This window comes from Acomys russatus, chromosome 9 (assembly GCF_903995435.1).
Source record: "Acomys russatus chromosome 9, mAcoRus1.1, whole genome shotgun sequence".
NCBI lineage: Eukaryota > Metazoa > Chordata > Mammalia > Rodentia > Muridae > Acomys > Acomys russatus.
Window position 1 is genome coordinate 2,797,205 of NC_067145.1, and position 20,168 is coordinate 2,817,372.

Sequence of the window (20,168 nt, forward strand, 5' to 3'; positions counted from 1 at the left end):
ATGCACACAGAAAGAGGAAGATTAGAAAAGCAAAACAAGCCAGTTTAAGACTGTCCGTTGTTCTGTCGTACCTATAGAATCTATACCATCATCCGCTGTGTGCTCTGCATCTCATCGCTATTCACACCAAGGAATCAAAAACTAATAGTTTGAGAAACACCAATAAGCTCATGGAAAGTCATGTTTGTTTAACTTCCTCCACTATTTACACTCATACCTTTGGAAGTTGTGGCCAACTTAAGACCACATGTGCAGGAGGCATCTGATAGAATATCAAGGAAAAAGGTCTGTCGGTTCTAATTTGGAAAATTATAAAGCTTTCCAAGCTAGTCTTTCTTTCTTTCTTTCTTTCTTTCTTTCTTTCTTTCTTTCTTTCTTTCTTTTCTCCTTTTTCTCTTCTTTCTTTCTTTTAAGACCTATTTATTTATTATGTATACACTGTTCTGCCTGTGTGTATACCTGCAGGCCAGAAGAGGGCACCAGATCTTATAGAGATAATTGTGAGCCACCATGTGGCTGTCGAGAATTGAACACAGGACCTCCTGAAGATCAGTCAGTGCTCTCTCCAGGCCCCAAGCTCCTAGTATTTGAGGGAGGATACAAAAAGCCTACTGCTCGGTATGTCTTGAGAATTCAAGGCATTTGGGAGCTGGGCATCACCATATGGGCTTTTACGGCTTGCTTCCCCCTCCCTTTAAACAGAAGAAAAAGAAAGAAAGAAAGAAAGAAAGAAAGAAAGAAAGAGTCCTGGGTAACAGGTTCCTTGGGTAGCATCAGAGCCAGTGCTACACTGTAAAACCCACAGACATCCTCCGAAGCTGTGTTTAGGCCAATCTACCACAAAGAAGCAAGCAAGCACACACAGCCTCAGGGGAGCCCATGGATGCTGAGTACATTATTCAGAAAACGTTTTACCTCAAGTGGAAGCCACTGGGGATGGGGCATCGTTGTCTGGTGGGATATCGCAAAAGCATCTCTACCTTCCTATGTCAGAAAGGGTTGTCACAAGTGAGGCCGTCACTGCGGCTTCTGGCACCAGCTCCTCCCACCCATACCCCTGCTCTAGGCAGCCGTAGGCTCCTGCCCTCAGGAACTGAGTTTGTGGTGAGAGGCAAGTTCCCACATCCTGTTGAGAAGGGGCCTCATACTCACTCCAGCCTTGGAGGCTCAGCTGATCGGAACCCACCACAGGCCTTTTACAGTGAAGTGGAGCTTTCAGAACAGATTCATGCCTGAGCTCCACCAAAGAGGTGAAGAAACAACTTCCCAACTACTCCGTGACCTGTCACGGAGAAATTCAAGAAAATTTCAGTCCATCAGAGGGTGTAGTTAGCGTCTATTGTGGGAGAAAGTCCCAGACCTGAAGGGTATGTTTGCATGGGAGGAGTCATGTTACTAAAGAGGGGCTTCTAGGTCCAGAATTAGCAGCCAAGACTACAGTTTCCATTCGAAATCCACAGCTTCCACATTTTCACAACTAAAAATAAGCCCCAGTGTTTGACGAGGGCCACGAGAATGTCAAGGGTTTTCCCCCCTGAAGTGCACCATGTTACAGCAGTAGGCTCTGTTTCCCAGCAGCGCGGTGAGGAGGGAGAGCAGATCACCAGGAAGCTTTCTTCTTGATTCAAAAACAGGAAGCCCTCTGATGTGCCCAGGCTCTCTACATGTGCCTGCCCTGTTGACTCCTTTAGTTTGTCTGAGAGCAGCACCTAGACATTACTTGCACAGAAGAGATAAAGAAAAAATTCATTAATATTCCCTGCCACCTGGCTCGCCAGCCCAGGTTCTTAATCACCTAAAATAAACTGTACATAAAGAGTACAACTTATATTCCTATAGGAGAAGTGGGGTGTCAAAAAAACTGTGTGTGTGTGTGTGTGTGTGTGTGTGTACCCATGCTGAGCACTGGCTCCATCACTGAGCTATGTCTTCTGCCCAGTATTTCACAGGTCTTCTCTTTCCCTGTAAAGGCTCGGACTCAGGTGCTGATGTGCCTGGGTGGTTCTTTCTGCTCTTTAGCTTTTTTTTTTTAAAGCAGGATCTCATGTAGACCAGGCTTGTCTCCAACTTGCTGTGTAGCCAAGGATGACCTAAAGCTTCACAAACATCTGAGCATCTTGTCTCACCCTCCTAAATGTTGTCAATACAGAGTACGCCACCGCACCTGGTTTATTGAATGCTAAGAGGATGAGCCAAGACTTCATACACGCTAGGCAGGCTCTCTCTCTCTCTCTCTCTCTCTCTCTCTCTCTCTCTCTCTCTCTCTCTCTCTCTCTCTCTCTCTCTCTCTCTCTCTCCTCTCCTCTCTCTCCTCCTCTCCTCTCTCTCTCTCTCTCTCTCTCTCTCTCTCTCGCTCTCTCTCCCAAATTCCCAGCCTCAAACTCCATGTGTTTGAAGAAAGAGCAAATATACCATTAATTCTCACAGGTTAAATTGGACTATATTAACAAAGAAAATCAAATATCTGCTGTCTTTGCTGCATAATTTCCTAATTCTTGTGAGGAAGACAGGTGAGGTAGGACCTTAGAGGACTGAGAAAAGTCATTATGGAAGAGACTAGACTGAGAGAAAGATCTGGCAATGAGCCTTCCTAGCCAGCCCCTGCTACTGGCCTATTGTGTCCCTATGCTGACCTTGTGGCCTGCTCACCTACATAAAGTCGAACAATAGCGTTCTGTACTTACGAATAATAAGGAAACCTCATCTCGTTATTTTTAGAAGGGCAGGGATGCTCTGTAACACTTCCCTGACAGCAGATATACTTTAAACGCAACAGGAACAGGAAAGCTCTCGCCAGCCACAGCGATGCTAAGCATTGTGTTGCGGGGTAAAAGCAAGTATCCTGAATTTACAGAGTGTGCTTTCGTTTTTAAGTACAGTTTCCACATGAGCCTCCATTGTAAAATGTTGCAGAATTCATCTGTTAGCCACTTCCGTATGTTTTCAAATGAAGCAAAAATGTAGACAGCTACAGTGTCTGAGTAAATCCAGCAGGATAGCTGGGCAGTGAAGTGATAGAGAACCGTTTTCAAATAAACAAGCAAGCCCCTGTACGACAAACAACAGAAGTTTAAGCCCAGCCCTAGCTCCCTTTTCAAGAAACCTTTACAACTTATTTTGTCATGAGGAACTTAAACGTTACAATAGCTGCTCAACCAATCAGCCGCACCCGGCAGCCTGGCCGCAGATCAGGAAGCCCTTGTAGGTATACTATTGTAAATTGCAAGTGAGATTTCTGGCTCTCAGCTGGTTTTTGTCCCCTGTGCTTATAGGATGGAAAAACAGATGTGAAGTCCCTCATGGCGAAGTTCAACACGGGGACTAACCCGACTGAGGAGGTCTCCACCAACAGCAGGCCCTTCAAAGTCGCGGGACAAAACTCGCCTTCTGGAGTACAGTCAAGAAAGAATTTATTTGACAACCAAGGAAATGCCAGCCCTCCTGCGGGACCCAGCCACATGCCTAAATTTGGGACCACAAAACCACCCTTGGCAGTGAAACCTACCTTCGAGGAGAAGCCTGACAAGGAGCCCAAACCCCCATTTTTAAAACCTAGTGGGGTGAGCCAAAGATTTGGAGCACAGCCAAGCTCGATTTCTAGAGACCCTGAAGTCAAAGTGGGGTTTCTGAAACCCGTAAGCCCCAAACCCACCAGCTTGACCAAAGAAGATTCCAAACCTGTGGTGTTGCGGCCTCCTGGGAATAGGCTTCACAGTTTGAACCAAGAGTCTGACTTAAAGACGCCAGGACCTAAACCAGGGCCTACTCCCTCAGTCCCAGAAAATGACCTGAAACCAGGGCTCTCAAAGGTGGCTGGAGCTAGGAGCAAATTTATGCCAGCGGCACAAGAGGCTGAGTCCAAACCCCGATTTCCCAGAAACACCTTTGCCCAGAAGCCATCCCTAAGTATAGAGGACTCCCAGGAAGAGGAGAGCAGTTCTAAGAATGTGCCTGTCCAGAAAGGACCCCCAATGCCACTAGGAGCCAAATCCAAGGGCAGCCCTTTCAAACCAGCTAGGGAAGAGCCTGAGGATAAAGACCATGGAACATCAAGTTCGCCCTTCCCTGGAGTGGTTCTGAAACCTGCCGCAAGCAGAGGGAGCCCTGGGCTCTCCAAAAACTCTGAAGAAAAAAAAGATGATAGGAAAACAGATGTTACAAAGAACATCTTTCTGAGCAAAATGAATCAGGAAGAGTCAGCTAGATTCCCTAAGGCCCCTTCCAAGCTGACAGCGGGGACACCATGGGGTCAAAGTCAGGAGAAGGAAATGGTAGACAAGAATTCAGCAAGCCCAAAGCAGAAGCCACTGCCTCCCCTGTCCGTCTTGGGCCCGCCTCCAGCCAAGCCCAGCAGACCACCCAACGTTGACCTGACCAGATTCCGAAAAGCTGACTCGGCAAACAGTGAGTTGTTTCTCATGGCTGTAACTGTTGTTTGCCCACGGTACAGAGTGTTTCGGCTTCTGGGGGGAAACTTTAGAGCCAGGAACGGTTGCGTAACTGTCACTCATGTGGCTGTAGGCTCAATTTCCTTTGGCATTTTTTCCAACTGTGTAGGAAGGCTGAAAAAGTAAAAACTCCAAGTGCCAGTTGAACATTCTGTGAGAAAAGTGACTGGTGCTTGGCGGGGGGGTGGGGGGGGGCGGAAACGGGACTGACTTTTTAGAGGGACAATGGAAAAGAAATACGTCCATCTGACTGATAATTGTTTTGCATTTACTCCCTACGGTGTGTTTCATTTCTGTTGACTGAGTGAGATGTGCTGCCCATTAACACTCAACGAAAGAAGTGAGCAGGCTTCTAAATCAGTGTTCTAGAATCTATCAAATTTGATGACCAATGCATGTGGGCATTGTCTGGAGGCGCATAAATGGTCACAGTGGATGGTGCTAATGACACTTTGTAAATAGAGTCACTTCCTACAATACAATAGCAACATCCTCCCACCCCCACCTTTCACAGAATTATCCAGGCCAGTTTGTCAATGTTGCAATGTTGAAAACTCTCTTCTAAATCATTTCAAATATTCACACTCTTTATCGTATTCCCTAAGCCCAAGATTCAAGTAGGAGAATAACAAGGGTTTTAGGAGACAATACTTCATATTTTGTATTTTAACTTAATTTCCCAAGACAAAAATGTATTCACTATTCCAGTTTAAAAATAGTGCATAGCTAGAACGTTAAAGCAGACCAAGGATGCTTTGTTATCCCTCCAGAACACTAGTCAAGTTTTCTTCCCAAGATGCCATTGCAATATTATGGCAGGTGGTAGAACCTGATACTGAATGTCTCAGTAAAGACAAGTCACCTGTGTCGTGATGAGAAAAGCTCACTCGTGCCTTTGATGATTAGTATTCTAGCAAATGGCACACAACTGCTGTCCACTGAAAGATGAAAAAGGAATAGTACTTTTAAGTGACCATGTCACTGTAAGTCATCTGCTTCTCCAAATAAAATTATCATCTAAAAAAAACAAAACAAAAACAAATAAATAAAAATTAAAAAATAAAAATTATCATCTAAAGCGGTGGTTCTCAGCCTTTCTAATTCTGCAACCTTTTAATACAGTTCCTCATGTTTTGGTGACCCCCCGCAATCATAAAATTATTTTCATTGCTACTTCATAACTGTAATTAACTACTGTTAGGAATTATAGTGTGAATATTTGTGTTTTCTGATGGTCTTAGGTGACCCCTGTGAAAGGTCAACCCACAGATTGAGAGCCACTGGTCTAAATCAATATATGATGGCACAGGCCTTGGGACTTGGACTTGGGACAGGACTTGGGAGATGGAGGCAGGAGGATCAGAAGTTCAGTGTTTTGGGAGTACCTTAGAGAGTTGGGAGGCCAGCCTGGACAACATGAGACTCCACCTTAGGCATGACCGTTGTCTCTGAAAGATCTTCCCACAGGCTCCCTCCCGCCTAGTAGAAAGATGAGAGAGAAAAAAAGGTAACATCTAAGCGGCACAGGGCTAAAATCCCCCCGCCCCTAGACTGTGCCACCTGCTCCTGACTGAGATCAAGAGAAGCCATTTAATTCTGCTGGCAGTGGAGGAAGATCACAGAGCCAGGCTCCTGTGGCTGTTATCCCAAGTCTGGTCTTCTACAGGGCAGTTTGTCTACAGAAAGTATTTCCCTTCTTGATTAACTAAAACTCACCCGTTTTGATGTGCATCCATTCTCCAACACAAAACGGCAGCTTGCAGGAAAATTTCTAGATGCCTTCTATGGCCACCAAGGTTTTCTGGGTCCGCAGCCTTTTCTCCAGCTCTAGCAAATGCCAATGATAAACACATCTGGCCAGATGTAAAGTCTCACACTGAGGGCCTTGAGATAAGTCACTTGTTGCCCGGTACAATTCAGACATTAGCCATTCATATGCAATAAGGTGAGAAGAGACTGTATGCTTTACAAAGAATTAAGTGTACAGATATTCATCAATGGTGATTTTTTTCAATCTTCTAAGATGTAAGGATAGTGATTAGCGTGTAATGTTCTGTGGTGAATGTAGAGACTTGCTTTAAATGGACTATTTTATTGCTGCTAAAAGTAATTACAATAGTGTCCAAGTGGACAACATTCTGTGTAATTGTTCTGTTGGCTTTATAAACTCTAATACTCTTTCCTGATTCATACCATACTTCTTTTCCATTTTCATATTCAGATAAATATTTATCACTTATGGAAGATGTTTTACATAACCGTATACCGGCTTACTCTATTTTTTTTCCAAACAATGAAATGGAATCCTATCTTAGCACAATTAAGGAGTTTGCCCAAAGTGTAGCTTAACTAAGCAGGGCCAGGCCTGGTCCTCCTGTCTCTCCAGAAACTGTATCCCCAGCCCCGTCCCAGCCCCATGCTGGCTGCCTTTCATCAAACCTAAGACCCCTTGAAATGATGAAACAAGCACACATGGTACCCGAAGACTCCACATCCCTGTATTTTGTTATGTCCTTCGGTTAAAATATGTCTTTTAAAAAAATTATTATAAATGCCACTGTGAGCTTCACTGAAGAAGAAAGCAGTTTGTTTACCATTCTTTTCTTTGTGGAGTAGAAAAAAATGTGAATTTTCATCACTTTCCGAGGTTGGTCCTCCCTCAGAGCTGTGTTAGTAAGAAGCTAGTGGTCCCCAGACTTTTCAGTATTAAATCGCAATACTCCCTCCCCATAGTTTACCAATTACTGTAACAGATCGGATGCACTTTCAGCTTAATGAAACTTTGACACAGAATGAGTTTTACACTATCCCGAAGACAGCGTCTCAAAGTCTCACCCGTACATTGTAAGCATGCCTATATCACATTGCTTTCTGAATGTGGAGCTAATAGTGGTTTTGGTTCCCCACACCCCCCACTGCCCCAAGAACCATTATGAACCATTATAAATACAAAAGCCTAAACTTACTTTTTTAAAATAAAGCATCAAAATGTTCTCTAAACTCACCTTTCTCTTAACTCCCTTAAAAGATTCTCCCCCGGTGTTCTGGTACTATTCACCATAATGTCTGGGTTCTTGAACACCTAGTAGACCCATCTGTTAATTTGTGTGTAGGAGGTAATAAGAACCTACTAGAAAAACATTCAATTCAGCTCTTTCTTGTCTTGTTCTTAACACTATAAACACTAATTGTTCTATAGGGCAACTATGGAAGTAATCAGTTAAGTACCTTTCAGTTACAGGAAGGAATTAACCAAAGGCTATTAGAATGGCATTCCCCACTTCTCATTTGCGCACTTCCTCCTTCCGGCTGATCCAGCTGATAGGAACCTGACATCAAGAAGAGTTGTGGCATGGGATGGAAAGAGAGTTCAGGAGTTAAGAATATTTAACTGTGCCAGGCAGTGGTGGCACACACCTTTACTCCCAGCACTCGGGAGGCAGAGGCAGGCAGATCTCTGTGCGTTCAAGGCCAGCCTGGTCTACAGAGCAAGCTCCAGGGCAGCCAAAGCTACACAGAGAAACCTTGTCTCAAAAAACCAAAAACAAAAACAACAAAAGAATACTTACTGTTCTTGCAGAGGACCTGAATTTGGTTCCCAACGCTCTCTTGTCACTTCTCAACTATCTATCACTCCAGTTCCAGGGACTCCTACTCCATCTTCTGGGCACCAGGCATGCATACTGTGCACAAACATATATGCAGGCAAAACACTCACTATCAAAGACCAGCTTTGACACCACAGGGTAAACTGAGTCAGTTATAAGCTAACGGCTGGCTGGTCACCCAGCAGACTTTCTCTGTGGGTACCCTGAACACTCCCACACATAAAAATAATAGTAACAACAATACGAAGTAAGGCTTAAAAAAACTTTTATGGAGAGCTTGGGCTGTTATTGAGGCAGCGTTCAGCTGGAGAGCTCCAGCTTAGTACCCTAAGGGGGATCGTGGGTTATATCAATACAGGTGACCTGTTTCTAGGTAAAGGTGAGAGTTTTCTTCACACATTCCAGGACTATCACCGCCTCTTCCTGGTCCATCATTCTCTTTTTACATATACTTTTGTAATATGACCTCGTCAGTTTTTTGTTTTGTTTTGTTTTGTTTTTGGTTTTGTTTTGGTTTTGTTTTGTTTTGTTTGTATTGAAGAATTCTTTATCTTAGTGTATAGACCCATTTCCCACTTTGCTGCTGCAGTCCACTCAGGGACAGAGGTTCAAGGCTCAGATGCATCCTAAAGACTTGAGGGTAAATGGTCTGGTACATTGAGTCTCTCCATGGTTAGCAATACCACTGAACACTTGGGAATTAAGAATGACGTTTATCTACAGCAGGTCCAAGGAGTGGACTCATTGGAGTGTGTGGGGACACAAAGTCTGTAGGCCAGACTGTTCAGCGCTCAGAAGAGTCAGAACGTCCTATTCCGCAGTGTGGTTTGGCCTGAGGTGGCAATGAGGCCTTTGTCAAGTTGTGCTCTCTGAGCATCTGTGTCTTAACTTCAACTTTCTCACCCTTCTTGGTTCTGGGAAATCTGTTTTTCAAAAGATCTCTGGATCTTCTTTTATTCCAGATTGCGACCTCTGAGGAACCACTTGCTGTTAAGCAGTCACTCAACTTACCTAGGTTACCCCCTTAATGTAAGTGGCTCAGAAAGGACAAAGCACAAGTCCTCGGCCAGATCTGAGCTACTCTAGTCTTTGCCTTCCTTGCTGAATTCTAGACTTGGTCCTCAGTATAAACCCAGGTCTCTTGAGCAGACTAGTCCATGCAGGTTTATCTCCCATCAGCACCCCTTGGGCATTGTAAAAACCCAACCTTTTATCCCTTCGGCAAGCACTTACACAGTCTTGATTTTAAACTTCTGCCGGTGAGTTTTACTGTGGAAAAGTCTGAGGCTGTCGGGAATTTACTCCTTTGAAAATGTTTTGTTTTCTGTCAGAACTCTTAGAGAAACACTTAGGCAGCCTATCACACGATCGCCAGTTGTTTCCTGAGAGATGATGGTCCTCTGTGGTTCTCAGGCTCCTCCAGAGATCTTCATTTCTGTATACATAGGGATGGCGCCGTCACTTGTGATCTGGCAGACACATGACATGAGTACGTAAAGCTCAAATCCCGGGTAATAAAGCTGACCTCCCCTCTAACTGTGATTTGAGGACTAGCTTTGCTTTAAATGCCTTTCTCCACAGGGACTGTGCGGGACTTGCTACCCTGTTCAGTGTTCTGTCCCAGGCATTCCAAGGCCACCGTTAGCCAGTGATCCTTTTTGTGGTATTTAGTGCCTTTCGGTTGAGGATTTCTCCTGACCTTGCCCAGGGTATTCACTTACTCCTCAGCCTACCTCTGAAGCAGAGTGTACCGGTAAGGATTCATGTTGTTTGCGGTTTGTTTCTAGAATCACTGTCTTCTCCCTCACAAAACAAGTGTTTTTAGAGAACAGGTCAGGATCTAGGCTTGCCTTCTCCGGCATGAGAACTCTCTATGTCTTTCCTTACTCAACAATTTCTTAAAGTCTGTGTGTTATGTCATTATTCCTTCCTTCTAAGTTGGCTACACCAGTAATTTCGGATGTCTGACTTTGTTTTGTTTTGTTTTGTTTTTGTATTTTTATTTGAGAATTAGAGGAGCAATATCTGTAGCCCCACCCCCTCATAACCATTTAGCACCAGATAAACACACTTTAATCTAAGAATCAGTAGTATGTCCAACGAGAGCAGTGACTCAGCCCCTGTGACTTACACAGACTAAGAGGAAGTTAGCCAGTACTGACCAGGAGCCTCACAGCATCCCCCCGCAGGCCAGGCGACTCACTGGCCAGGGACACTCATTCAGACAGTGCTAGCCGGTCTACAAATGCCTTGAGAGAGATCTTCATGGTGCCAACTAACCACAGAAACACAAATACAGTAGTAGTTGGCACAGAGGGCAAGAAAAGAAGCCCCGCTCCTGAAGGGAGAAGCAAAGCCGTTTCCCTCAGCGCCTAGACCATTTTGTCGTTGGTGCACTTAGGTTCCTGGGTCTCTGTTTGGTCCTGAATTTGACTTTCAGAACTCTTCCCACCCGCATCTCAGCTGGTCTTCTAACAGCATCTTAGCTCAAGACGCCACAAGTGCCCATTGACTTACAGAGGAAAGCTTTTTTTTTTTTTTTTACAGTGACATCCACCCTGTATGATTTAAAAAAGATGATCACTTTTCTTTTATGAAACAGACATTCCTATAACATTTTATGTCAATGTGTCATGATTTCTCCATTGTAAAACCTCTTCCTGTGGTGAAAAGGCTGAAGCTGGTGTTTTCCCAAGATTTAATGATATGTGGAAATATAACCAAAATAACAGGCATTATATCAGTTTTAATCACATTTGAGAAATGTCAAAAACATTGACCAGTTGTAACATAAATAAAAGGAGTTCCAATGGCTGACTTACCTTTCAGGTGTGAAATATGAGACAATTTTTAGTCCATTCCAAGTTTGCTCAAATTCATGTGATCCCTGACATTTCAGAAGCATTAGGGTGAAATTTCAATTTTCTCATGAAAGGAAGAAAACTGAAAAGAAAGCTTAGTAACCAACACAAACTCAGCCAGGCATGCAAGTGACTATGGGCACAGTGCACAGAAGAAGAGGGTTAGCATAAGTGAGGTTCAAACCCCCACACAGATCTACCCAATGGACAGGACATTCTCCACAGTTGAGTGGAGAGTGGAGTCTGACTTTCACACGAACTCTGGTGCCCCATATTTGACCACGTCTCCTTGATGGGGCGGCCTGGCGGCACTCAGAAGAAGGATAGCAGGCTACCAAGAAGAGACTTGATACCCTATGAGCATATACATGGGGAGGAAGTCCCCCTCAGTCACAGTCATAGGGGAGGGGAGTAAGGGAAAAATGGGAGGGAGGGAGGAGTGGGAGGATACAAGGGATGGGGAAACAATTGAGATGTAATATGAATAAATTAATAAAATATATTTTTTAAAAAGTGAGGTCCTTTGTTTAATCTCCAAAGCTGACCAAAACAGTGTCAGTCTGATAATGAAAAGCAAAAAGCTCTTCCCAAGTTACTTTTGATTCTATGTATCCAAGTCAACTAAACAAACCAGCTAGGAAGATGAGACAGATGTGTATGTTGCATAATCCCTGGACAGGAAATGCCTTCTATCACACGGTCAGCTAAAGTAATCCTCAGACCAAGCCAAAGAAACTGTTTAAAATAGAGTTTGACTCATAGAGTCTAGGTAAATGCCATTAAAGGTTCCTTTGTCTCTCTGCCTTGATGAAAACTATTTCTGAGATGATGGATTCATTTCATATGCCAAAATCATGTCTTTGTGCATATGTTTTGTATTTTTGGGGACAAAATGAAATTGGCTTCTAAAACAGGAAGATTAACTCCAGCTGTTTGAAGAACAAAATTGTGCCCCAGGAACACAAATCCAGCTACCTGATTTCTCAAAAATTCTTTGGAATTTTTGTCTATCCATTCATAGAAAGCATGTGATAATTATAGCATGCTTCCAATGCCCAGCAATCCTCCTAGAACACTAGATTATGTATTTGTCCAAGAGAGGAGAAATATGGAAGAGAAAAAGTCGCAAAGTTTGGAGAATTTAACTGTTATTATAACTACTAGTATACAGAAAAGAAACATTTTTTTTTTTTCTGTTTTAATTGTCTCCAAAGGGAGGGGGGAAAGAAGATGCTTAATTCTGTGTGGCATGTCAAAGGTGGAAAACCCCATCTAGAGCCCCCAGTAGCAACAGATAGTATCAGCAAACGGTAACTGAACAGGCAACATCTGGTTTCAGAAAAAAAAGATCTGAACCCAAAACCAGATGAGGTTTTTCTCTCCCTAAAGAAAGGAGCTGCATTGTTGAATCAGCTGCTGTCCTGGCTGCAGCAGCCATCGCCCTGCAGCTGCAAAGATGCACACAGCGGCTCTTCAGTTCTGCTGGCAACTGTGCTTCTCTGGGGGTGACACGGAGTGAGACGGGGCGCACAGAACATCACTCTAAACTCTTTTCTTTTTGGAGATGGGGTCTCTCTCTGTAGTCCTGGTTGCTGTCTTGGAACTGTCTATGTAGACCAGGCTGGCCTCAAACTTGGAGAGATGCTCCTGACTCTACCTCCCCAGTGCTGGGGTTAAAGCTGAGCTCCCATACCCAGCCAAACCAGCCTCACTTTCTTTTAATTCTCAGGAGAGTGAGAAAGCTCAATTGATCTTCAAGATTAACCTGTGTGGCACCATGGTTAGTATGGTGAGGCACTGAAAAGTCCTTATCCAAATACACAAATAAGGCCAGGCAGACACACACTGCAGACCTCCAAAGAGCAGCTAGTATCTGCTCACTTTATTCTTGCTAGTAAATTGTTCTGGACTATATGATAAGAGAAAGAAATCCAGCTTGAGTGGCAAAACGGTTTACTCAACAATCTTACGGTAACTCCCACATTGTCACTTCGAAGGTGAGCTGCCATACGTGACACCAGTTACTGAGGAACCAGACTGCAGTGTCTCCAGGAATTCTGCTTCTCTGAGACTGAAGCTTCTGCTTGCTATCCAGATGTTAGCCTCTCCACACACGTGTGCACACACATGCACACAACCACATACACATACACACACTTGCCATACATGTACACACACAGGCATGCATGTCTCCACACGTATTACCTATGACCATGACTTAGTCCTTGGTCATTTTTCTTTTTAAAAAAATATTTTTTATTATATATATATGTGTGTGAGTTCATGAATAAATGCACGACTCCGTGTGGGTGTGTGCACATATGTGGGCCTGTGGCGGCCAGAATAGGACATCAGATCTCTTGGAGCTGAACAGCTAGCCTTTGGGGGGTACCCAACATAGGTGCTATGAGCTAAACTCTGGTCATCATGACTGAGTTTCATGGAGATGTGAAAGGTGTGTGGGGTACAGAGTTACTACCTGTGGAAACTGAGCACTTCGTCGACATGATTTGTAAATATAAAAAGCCAAAGTTTTATTTGTGTTCCTGGGCTCCTTAAAATCAGAAGGAAAAAAAAAAAAAATGAATTCCAAGCACAAGCTGCAACTGTGTAGAAGTATCGAGTGCTCTGTGCTGATTAGTGGGTAAGCTGGATGCTTAGTTTCTCCAAGACGGCCCTGGCCTCTGTCTCCTGCTGCTTCTGGCTTAGATAGGCTTGGAGACCATCTCTTCCTCGCCCTGTGCTGTGTCCTGCCACAAGCCAGCAGGAGCACAGACACATTGCTTAGTTAGCAGTGCCGCCTACTTACTACAAGCAATCACATGGAAAGCAGATCGTACTGAAGGCTTCAAGAACCAGAGACATTGATGCTGAGGACAAACATGACATAGAATGGTGGCTACTTCTGTTCTTCAAAGGCAGCTAAGGGTTTTAGAATGAGGACTTCTCCCCCTTCCTGTGGCTCAACTCTCTTTCCTTTTCTGCATTTTCCTGATCCATCCTTTTGAACAGAAAAAAACAAGTCTTTTTTTTTTGGGGGGGGGGGAGCATTTCAACTCTTCAACTGCCTGCAGCCCAAACCCTTCCACCCAGCATTGCCTTTTTTTTTTTAAACTTAAGCAGGTGTTTCTTACTTCAGGGTCTCTTCCTCCAGAAGCAGCAGATGGGAAAGGATGGCCAAGAGGAAGTGGTTTTGTTTCATGTTCTTATCAGTACTTGTTACTTTACTAGAAATGAGGATCTAGTGGACAGAGCATGTCTGTGGGAATGTAACTCATCTAAATGACAGGACAGGCAGGCGCTCAGTCCCAAACTGGCATAACAAGCAGGTTGTTTTACCCTTTCACCTACTTTTAGTGCTAAGTGACTAGACATCCTTAAAAACCAACAATGCTTGAAAGCAGCCTACTGCTACCAGCCCTGGGGGTTCAAGACTTTCACGTTCTTTGCTGAATTACACTGTAAAAAGGTTGCTCCCACTTAGAATGACATCCTGGTCCCTGTGAACACTAAATGGAAAACAAAGGGCAAAACAGCAAAGCACTAACAGGAGAAGGATAACAAAAGTGAACTAAGGTTCTAACCAATGGTGACTGTGTCGTCGATTCAGAAGTAAAAACAAAACATCAAAATTGGGCTTTAGTCTCTCAAACGCTAACTTAAAGTTTGCACATAAAATAGCCCTATGCTCTGAGTTGAAGGGATCTATGGTAGACAAGGAATTGGAGGTCTTGAAAGGTCTAGGGAGGACACAGGAGTTGAAGGTCTAGAGAGCTTTAGGGTGGACAAAGGAGTTGGAGGTCTAGAGAGGTCTAGGGAGAACATAGGAGTTGGAGGTCCAGAGAGGTCTGGGGAGGACACAGGAGTTGGAGGTCTAGAGAGGTCTAAGGAGGACATAAGAGTTGGAGGCCTAGTGAAGTCTAGAGTAGACACAGTAGTTGGAGGTCTGGGGTTGGAGGTCTACAGTAAACACAGGAATTGGAAGTCTGGGGTTGGAAGTCTAGTGTGGACACAGGAGTTGGAGGTCTGGAGTTGGAGGTCTAGGGTGGACTCCAGGGTAGGATTACTTATCAGGTGACTTTCACAATGCCTGTTCTTGGCCACAGTGGGGTGAGGGAAATGAGGGCCTGGGGAGAAGAAGAATTTCTAAGCCATGGGTGTTTTTCTCAGATGAAAAAAAATTACAAAATAGCACTGAAATGGGATACTAGAAGTTGGCGATTACATCAAAACATGCAAATGAGCGAGAGTAAGTAATGTGTTTGAGCAAACAGGCACTGCCTTGCACTTGCTCTCACGCATTTGCTTACTTAGGGGAAGTACAAAGATACTATTCAAATGCATAAGACTAGGGTAGCATGGCTCTGACTACTGTGGTGGCACAATACTAGTATCCCCAAAGTCCTTGACTGTGGCAACATTAATGCTTTAGCTTCTAGATTGCAAAGAGCTCCAGGCATTTCTGAAGGTGTGTGGAGCCCTTGGAAAGCTCTGGTTCTCATTTGTCATTTAAACAGTTGGTCACTGAATTGTCCACTCCAACTGCCTATCAGCCTGGAAGAGGGAAGCTGCATTTCAGTCATCAAGGAGGCTTGGCGTTCTCACCAGTCTTTCCTCTATTTCTTTTCTCTGTTCCCTACTCCCTTCATCTTTGGTGCCCAACCCCCCCCCCCTTCTACCATACAACAGTCTTAAGGTCTGCCATGCACAATGATTTTTACTTAGCCAACATGATTGTTATTTATCAAACAAACAACAGCAAAAAAATAAAATAAAATAAACAAATAAATAAAACCCAAAGTGATATTTAGTGTTATTGGTCATGTTCAAAGCAAAGAAATAAATGGAGGTCCTAAGAAAAAGTGACTTTGAAAATGAGAGAGTGGCAACTGTGTAGATGATTATTAATCCTCCCACAGATGGCAAACACACACACCCTCATTCTTTTAGGAGATCCCCATGTTTAGGGAGAGCTCTTCCCAGCTGACCAACTGATCAGCAACATAGAAGGCTATACAAACGTTGGTGGTTGTTACATCCAGATTCTGATCAGCGCCCAACTGGACTGACTCAGTTTGGTAACAACATTCATTTATCCCTCAACAACTTTTCACATATCAAGCACCTAATCTTTCAAAGAGACCTATGTTTATATAATCCTTTTTAAAAATTGAGCCGATAGAAAACAAAGCCAGGCAGCTGTCCTGAGATTCTGAGATAAAGGGTGACTTTTCTTTTGTGATGTCTTTTTAGTTGAACCAAAGCTAAGCAGGTTTGAAGGAAGGCACTCTCAGGCTTTGATGATGCAGACAGACACCCATGCCTCTGTGCATAATGATAAAAGGAGACGGTGAAAGTGGCACTGTGAAAACAAGGTTTTTTTTTTTTTTTTCAAGATTGTTGCTCTATTTTTTTTTTAACCAGGAGAGTTCTTTTAAGCTGTGAGGTTGGGAGTTGACCTTGTAGACAGTTCTGTAAACATCTACCTATCACATGGAAGTGGTATTATAAAGATGCAGATTTCCCAATCATTTTTCACCAAAGAGACCTGAAGATATTTTGTTGTTGAGACACAAGCTCCAATAAAAGCTGTACCACTTACTGTTGGACCCTGTGAAAAGTACTTGACCTCTTCAAGCTTCATTTTTTCATGTAATAAAAGGTGTAATATAGTTATTATGATGGTTAAACAGTATATAGAAAAAGTATCTCATATACTTCCTGGCATATCACAAAGACTCAAAGTATTATGGTAGCTACTTAATTTTATGTGTGTGTGTGTATTTCACAGCACCTTACCCATCATTTCTAGAGGCTGACAGCAAACAGATTATGCTGCAGCAATACAGCTCCACCGACTTTTACCAGGAATTTTTAATCATATATCTCAATTTTAGTTGTAGGCTATTTAACTTTTTGAAGTATTAATAGCAGAAGTATTAATAACTTTGTGTGCTATGGGTAAATAATTCTTTCAAAGTAGGGTTCCAGCTCCATGGCAAAACATCTAGTTCCCTAACATGTGTGAGGCCCTGAGACTGGGAAGGAAGGAGATAATTCCTAAGGTTGGGCTCTCAGAATGCGGGAAAAAAAAACAGTAGAAATTTGAACCCCCCTCTGGTGTTGAACAAGTACAGGTATCCATGTAAAGTTTACACTGAGGGTCGGGTGAGACAATCATCCTATGAAGCTAACTGCTGGCCTGAAGTTTACACTTAAACTACACCATAAGACAAACAATATTTTGGCATAGTATATAGTTTCCCTTTCCACAGCAACTTACAGTATCTAAAGAGAGAGCTTTGTGTCTGTGTCCCTGGGTGTGGGCACAGTGGCATACACCTTTAATTCCAGCGCTTGAGCTACAGAGGCAGTGGATCTCTAAGATGGAGGCGACCCTGGTCTACACAGTGAGTTCCAGGGCATCAGCACTCTATAGAGAGGCCCTGTCTCAAACAAAACAAAACAATAACAACAGAAAGAGCTTTGTGTTCCTTAAAGGGCCTCCAAAGTAATTACTTAGAATCTTAGAGGTCACATGTTTTTGGTTTTGTTTGTTTGCTTGTTTTTTTCCAAAAAAAAAAAAAAAGTGACCGAGACCCCATATTTAAAGTACAAATACAGCACTGAATCTAAAGCCAAAGTTAACTAGAACAGAGTGTAGGGCCACAACCCACTTTACTTAAAGTGCTTTTAATTTAGAGGGCAAATGAATATGTCAGTATTCAAAGACATCCATGAGGCAGAGGTCATTTAATGTTTGACATTGAAGAAGATATCATTTTTGTGTGTTTAACCAGGTCAGAACTGGGATTTTAACTCTCTTATTTTTTTAGAGGGCCCAGTTTGAAAATATACATCCCATTTTCTCTATTATATCATTGAAAGAAATTGGGGAAAAGGACAAATCACCAACAAATACATATATTGCTAAAGAGAATTTTCTATGCCTCACTGGCAAACTGATAGGAAATCTTTCAACATCTTGATACAAAGAATGATATTAATGAAAACTTGGTTTTCAATATCAGGATCATATTTAGCCTCTTCAGGAATTGTAAAATTACTCTTTCCCCAAACAGACTATCATCCAAGGTGAAAATCCTTGGAAATTGTTCTCAAATAGGCAAGAAAATCCAGGTTTCTGTTATCTGAGTGATCCAAGAGCCTGAGGTTTTCATGTGAAGACTCATCAAAACAACCCATTTAACTGTGTTTTCAAAAGTTCACGTTGTAACAGTCTTAAGCTATTTAAACAGATAACATTGCTGAATTTATTAAGGGAAATATGCTCCATTTGTAAAAGAAAATATATCAAACCCTGTTTTGATTAATGTAATTGAATTGTTCATTGGACGAGATTCGTATCCCACATTCAGAGTGAAGGATGTTTCTGCCTCTGACTTGTCATTCACCTTGAAACTCTAGCAATTAAATAAGTTTTAGTGGATAATATGGTTGCATTTTCTCATAAAGTCACAAAAATTGCCTAGAAAATCAGCTTATAGTAATTTGTTGTTCTTTCTAAAAACAAAATTTGCCTTGTAAATTGTTAAATAGAATTTGGTTTGCCATTAGATAAGGCTAATATTTCTTACCTCAGAATACTTTATGTGGTAGCCGTCATGAAGTTTTGTATCGTTACTCCTCAAGGCAGTGTGACTCACAGACCCCCTCCATCAGAATAATTTTGACATTTTCAGAAGCCGACGCCCCTGCCCTGCTGTAGCCCGCCTTACTAGGAGATTCTTAAGCAAATTTGACATCCAATTTTTTTGCAAAACTCCAACTAGTTTCTCTTTGACTGGCATGTGACTTTTTAAAAAGTATTTTATAATATAAAAATAGATTGTTTTGGAGGTATTTTACAACCTATTTTCCTTTGGGGTACCTTGGGCCAAATTAGAATGAAAGGATAACAAAGTAGCAATAAGGCAGGGCCCATATGCTAAGTAATCGGTATGAATCATTCTGGAACTTCTTGTAGGTCCTGGTCTGGCGTAAGTCCCAGAGAGCTGGCATCCAGCTGCCCACAGCTGCAGAAAGAGGGAGAACACTGGGCAGTGTCCATCCTCTTCCTAGGCTAGAGCTTCAGCAAGCTCCCCAAGAGAGACAGACACCCCCAGGATGGCTCCCACAGGGCCAGTGCACATTCAGCTTGTTTCTATTGCGACTGAAGATACTATGTACAACCATTCCTAGAGACGGGTCTGACTGTAACCAAAAATGTAGCCAGATGCAGAGACTTCCGCAATCACCCTCTGTCAATCTAGTACACACAAACCTAGGCTTTTGAGCAGCCTGTTTCTTTTTTCCTAAAAATATAATTCTACCATGAACACCTTTCACATCTACACTTGGCCCAGGCTATAATGTCAGGCATCTCAGACACTGAACCCTTTCTTTCTTTATCTCAGAGCACTACTGAACAGCAGATACCCCCAGTGCCTCTAAAACCAGATTGACATCTTCCCCTACAACATTCACAGTCCATTCTGAACAGTGTAACTTGTATCTAGTGCTGAACCAAGTCTATTGTGAGACAGAGCCATGTCCTGTTCCCCAACAAGTTTTTCTCCCAAGGTCCTGCAAGATACAGGGTGAACAAACGAAGCTGAGTCATTGAGTGAGACCACGCCTCAGCTTTCGTTCCAGAAATGTATAGGGAAAGGGTCGGTTTATTTAAGCACTTTAACTTGTGCTGAAAAATAAAAGTTACTAAAAATAACAACAATGTGGAGCCATATAGAGCCTCTATAAAATAGGGTCGGTAAAAAGGTTCATTGCGAAATTGTAACACGGGGAGAAGCAGGGCAGGTAGAAAGCAGATGGCACCCTCTCGGGTTGCCACCTGCCCCCACTGGAGTCCGTTTTGCCTAGACTAGCATTCCGTAGGGAAAGCTTTTCACCATTCCATAGACACTGCCATAGCAACTGCATCTGTGGCTATCACACCTGTGCCCCCATCTCTCCTGCTCTCTGTCTCTTAAAAGTCATGATAACTAGATGGATAGTTGTAAAGACAGCAAGGGTCCTGTCCACACCGCCTTCATCTGAGAATCCACCCACACAATCGTACGTGCCCATTATGATGTCATTCCAAGGAACCCCCTGCAAACACGGAAGGGTGAGAGGACAGGAACAAGAGGAAGATAATGAGATATATTAGAGAAAGAGTGAACACAGGACCATGGACCGGGGCCAGGGAGGCAGTCCTCAAGTGCAGACACCGTTCTTACTTCTTCCAGCAG

The 20,168-nt window shown here is 43.1% G+C and overlaps 1 protein-coding gene across 5 annotated transcripts in view; it reads left to right on the forward strand.

Annotated features, from left to right (window-relative positions):
- Window positions 1-20,168, forward strand: part of Fyb1 (FYN binding protein 1) — a 124,868-nt gene that overhangs the window by 49,028 nt on the left and 55,672 nt on the right. For all 5 annotated transcript variants that reach the window (XM_051150927.1, XM_051150922.1, XM_051150925.1 and 2 more), the window contains exon 2: window positions 3,273-4,404. In XM_051150927.1, the coding sequence (XP_051006884.1) occupies window positions 3,273-4,404 (1,132 nt within the window). The remainder of the gene's footprint in view (window positions 1-3,272; window positions 4,405-20,168) is intronic.